Source organism: Rhinopithecus bieti, unplaced genomic scaffold (assembly GCF_001698545.2).
Source record: "Rhinopithecus bieti isolate Rb0 unplaced genomic scaffold, ASM169854v2 scaffold_51907, whole genome shotgun sequence".
In the NCBI taxonomy this organism is placed as follows: Eukaryota; Metazoa; Chordata; class Mammalia; order Primates; family Cercopithecidae; genus Rhinopithecus; species Rhinopithecus bieti.
The window spans coordinates 579362-583133 of NW_016820817.1; the positions used below are offsets into that span (position 1 = coordinate 579362).

Here is a 3772-nt window from a genome sequence, read left to right on the forward strand (position 1 = left end):
TTTTTTTTTGGTCAAGGGAAAGCAGGGTTCATATCTGTTTTTCTGGGTGTTCTTCCCATCACTCCTACAGATAGTAGCCCAAAGACGTCTTCTTTTCCAGTATTTAATGAAGTATCCTACGGGCAGATCATTTTGGTAGCCTTTTCGGAGCTGGTGCAACGAAGCAGATCCACAGTTGCCCGATAATCAGGCCAAGGCATACTTTCCAAGGTGCGTTTTTCATATCGAATTTAAGCGCGGGTCCTGCCCGTTGTTTGCAAACTGTCCAAGCAGCACCCAAAACTGCTGCTTTTCCAAGTCCGTTAAAAAGTTATTTGCGCTTAGGGTTTTCTTTCCTCTGACTTTTGCCAGTAGAGACCTGCCCTGGGGGGTATTTTGTCCTGGGAGCACAAAACTATTTTCTTTTCTGGAAATAAGTTGACGTCAACTGGGAGCTGTTTTGGGTTGCTTTGTTTCCCGGAGCGTCCAACCCAGCACACCGCCTCCGGCAAACTGCAAGCAATTCAAAGCAGCTCGCCCAGTAGGGAGGGGAGCTGGTGGGAGCGGGGGTGGACCCCGCCGCCCGCAGAGGTGGGGAGACCTGGAGGGGAGCTCCGCTCCCAGGCTGGAGCGTGGGCCTGGGTCCCCGGCCAAGCCAGGAGCACAGCCCGGAGCCAGCGCGGCCCCCGGGTCCCTGCGCTTATGGCAAGGGCCGCGGGGGATCAGCCCCTGGTAGGTAACTTGCCGGGCACCCACCTGAGTTCTCCGCACTGCGGCCCGAAAACCTGGGAGCATCCCAGGACAAAGGGCCAGCCCTCTGGAAGTAGCCGTGTGTGACTAGTGTGTACCAGCTCACTACGTGCGGGTCCGAGTGTGCAACTAACTTAGCTTCTCACCGCAGCCTCGGAGAAACGAACACGCCTTTCTGCACGTGTCCAGGGCGGGTGGGGAGGGCAGTGCATTGTGAACAAAGCCGGCCACCTCTCGGACCGCACCTCGGGGACGATTCCCGGACGGTTCTCCGCGGAGAGCAGGACGGATGAGAGCGTGGTGTGTGTGTGTGTGTGTGTGTGTGTGTGTGTGTGTGTGAGTGTGTGTGTTTCCCCAAGGAGCCGGAGGCGGCCCGCGAGGCAGGGACTTGCTCTAACTTGTTTCACACCTGGCGCGGTTTCCCCAAAGCTCGGGTGGCGTCCAGGGCCGGGGAGGCACGCGAAGGACCAGCAGCGTTCGCTGCAGAAAAAGACATCGTCAACTCCCACTCAGAAGCCCACGCGGCCCTGAGACCTGGTCTTTCATTCTTTCTTAAAAAAAAAAACAAAAAACAAAAAACAAAACAAATTGATGGATGGGTTTTAATTGATGCGTAAAATGTATCCCTTGAGAGAAAGACAGGAGGGCCAGGGAAGGGGGGAACAGGCAGTTGACAAGATTCTCACAGCCTAACTGCCGAGAATGTGGACTTGGAGGCAAATTCGAGGGCACCCGAGGAGCAGGCGAGGCTGTCTCCCACGAGGACGGCCTGGCACCGGGCCGCGCTGCTGGGGACCTTACTCCCTCGAGTCCCCTCACCCCAGGGACTCGCAGCTGGCCCGCGCACCAGGGGACACACGGGCTGCGGGAGGAGGTGAAAGTTAGGATGCAGCGCGAGCTCCGAAGGTGGCCTGGACTGTGCCTCCTAAGAGAACAGCCGAGGTCCCGGGCGACTCTGGGACGCTGCCCCTGGGCCGGGAGAGCGGGAGGCGGCGACGCAAGGACGCGCCCGGAGCCTGGGCGCGCCGGGGGCGGGCGTTTGGCTGGAAGTGGGGCAGTGTCTCCTATGGGAAAGCGGGACCCGGCGAGCTCTTTGGCTGCTTTTCCAGTTTCCGAGGTGCCCGCCCCCGCGCGCCTGAGGCAACGCAGCCCGGAGGGCGAACGAATGGCGGTTGGCAAACTTTGAGTGAGAGTGCGCTCCGGCTCCGAATTGCCGAATTGTGGCGGTGGCAGGGTCGGCCGAGACCCAAGTTCGCTTTTTCCGCCTGCCCGACGGGCCTTAGGGAGACTTTAGCTCCAGCCTGGTGGAGCGCCTCGCCCGAGGGAGTTGTGTCACTTTGCCCGGCGGCAGGGAGGGCGGCGCCCTGGGCGGGTGCGGGAGGGTCCCTGGGGCCCCTGGGGTCCCGAGCGCCTCTTCCCTCGTCTCCCCACCCACCGGCCCCTCCCAGTCTTCTCTCGCTCGCTCCTTCCCGGGGCTGGCTGGACCGGCGCGGACTTGCCCCAGACCTACGGGGAGCGCCCCAGGTCTTTAATGACAGCTTAAATGTGGCTGTTGGAAAAGTCGAAAGGGATGAGGCTGACGTGGGGCGTGTTTCGCTCCTTTCCAAGAGTCGGAAAGGGAGTTGGGAGCCGCGCGGCTGGCCCCAGGCCCCCGCGCCTCGCCGCCAGCAAGTAGGTGGGGGAGCCGCCGCCGCCGCCAGCCCCATCCCGCTCCCAAGCCTCGCCCGCTGCGCCCTGGCCGCGGGCGCCGAGAGGGTGCGGGGCCTCGCCGTGCCTCCTCCACCCTGCTCATTAACCTGCCTGCTCCGCTCCGCTCCGGGCGGCCCCAGACACGGATTTCCCGCGGCAGCACCCGTGGCCCGCCCGGCGCAGCCGCCGCCCCGACCCCCCGGCTCCGGGGGGCAATGAGGGGGCAGTGGAAGGGGCACTGCTCCTCGGGCATTACTTAGAGAAACGAGACCATCCCGCCCTCCCGCCGGCCCTCCCTCTCTCCTGCCCGGGCCCGCGCAATTCTCCGCCAGAGGGTAAGTTGGGAGTGTTTCGCCCCCACCGACAGCTCTCCCTCCCTTTCCTTTTTTTTTCCTTCAAAGTTTTCTTAGAAGTGGGAGCCGGGTGGGGGAGGAAGAAGGTCTGGTCAGCCTCCGTCCTTTACCCTATCTCTCCCGTCTAACTTGTCCCCCCCTCCCTCCTCCCCTCCATCCCCTGCGCGCCGCTGCCCCTCCGGAGCTGCGCTCGGGAATGACAATTGGAGCGCGGCTCCTTTAAGAGCCCGGCTTTGCCTCCCGGTAGCTGAAGGTCATTAAACACAAAAGCTCTCAGCGCTGCGGTCCAATATAGCGCATGCGCCCTGCCCGAGGACTGGCAGAGAGACGGCAATATGGCGAGAATGCCTGGCAGCGGGGACTGTAACACCAGCGCGGGCGGCAGCGCCAGCGCCGCCGCCGCCGCCGCCGAGAACAATGGGGAGCGGGGCGAGGGCGAGCGTGGCGCTGGGGGCCGCGGCCGCCGCCACGGCCGTCCGCACTACTGCAGCGCGGGCGAGGAGGAGGAGGAAGAGGAGGAGGAGGACGAGATCCAGGAGGTGCAGATAACGGGGGACGAGGAGGAGGAGGAGGACGGAGGTGGGGGGCTGGAGGAGGACGAGGAGGAGGAGGAAGAGGAGGAGATGGGGCTGGACTGGGACGAGCCCCTGGAGCCCGAGGACTCGGCCGGGGAGGAGCTGGAGCCCGAGCCGGTCCATATGATCAATATGGACCAGAGCGCAGCGCTGGAGCCCGAGGCGCCGCCGCGACTGCTGGCGCCCCGGGCCCGCGGCGGGCCGCCCGGGGACGGCGCCGAGCTGGACCCCGACGTGCTGCAGCGCCCCGAGCGGGCCCGGCTGAGCGAGAACACCCGGCTGGCCACCCGCTACGCCGTGCGCATCTTCCGGGAGTACCTGAGCGAGAAGGCGCAGAGCCCGGACTTCGAGACTATGGACAAGGGGGCGCTGTGCCGCGTGCTGCGCTCCTTCTATGCCGAGGCCCGCTCCAAGAGCGGCCAGCTC

The 3772-nt window shown here is 64.2% G+C and overlaps 1 protein-coding gene across 1 annotated transcript in view; it reads left to right on the forward strand.

The window, feature by feature from the left end:
* The first annotated feature begins 2703 nt into the window (after window positions 1–2703).
* The window catches only part of KCTD1 (potassium channel tetramerization domain containing 1), a 92210-nt gene continuing 91141 nt past the window's right edge, over window positions 2704–3772 (forward strand). The window contains 2 exon segments of the mRNA XM_017859968.1: window positions 2704–2753; window positions 3019–3764. Of these exon segments, the coding sequence (XP_017715457.1) occupies window positions 3107–3764 (658 nt within the window). The 5' untranslated portion in view covers window positions 2704–2753; window positions 3019–3106.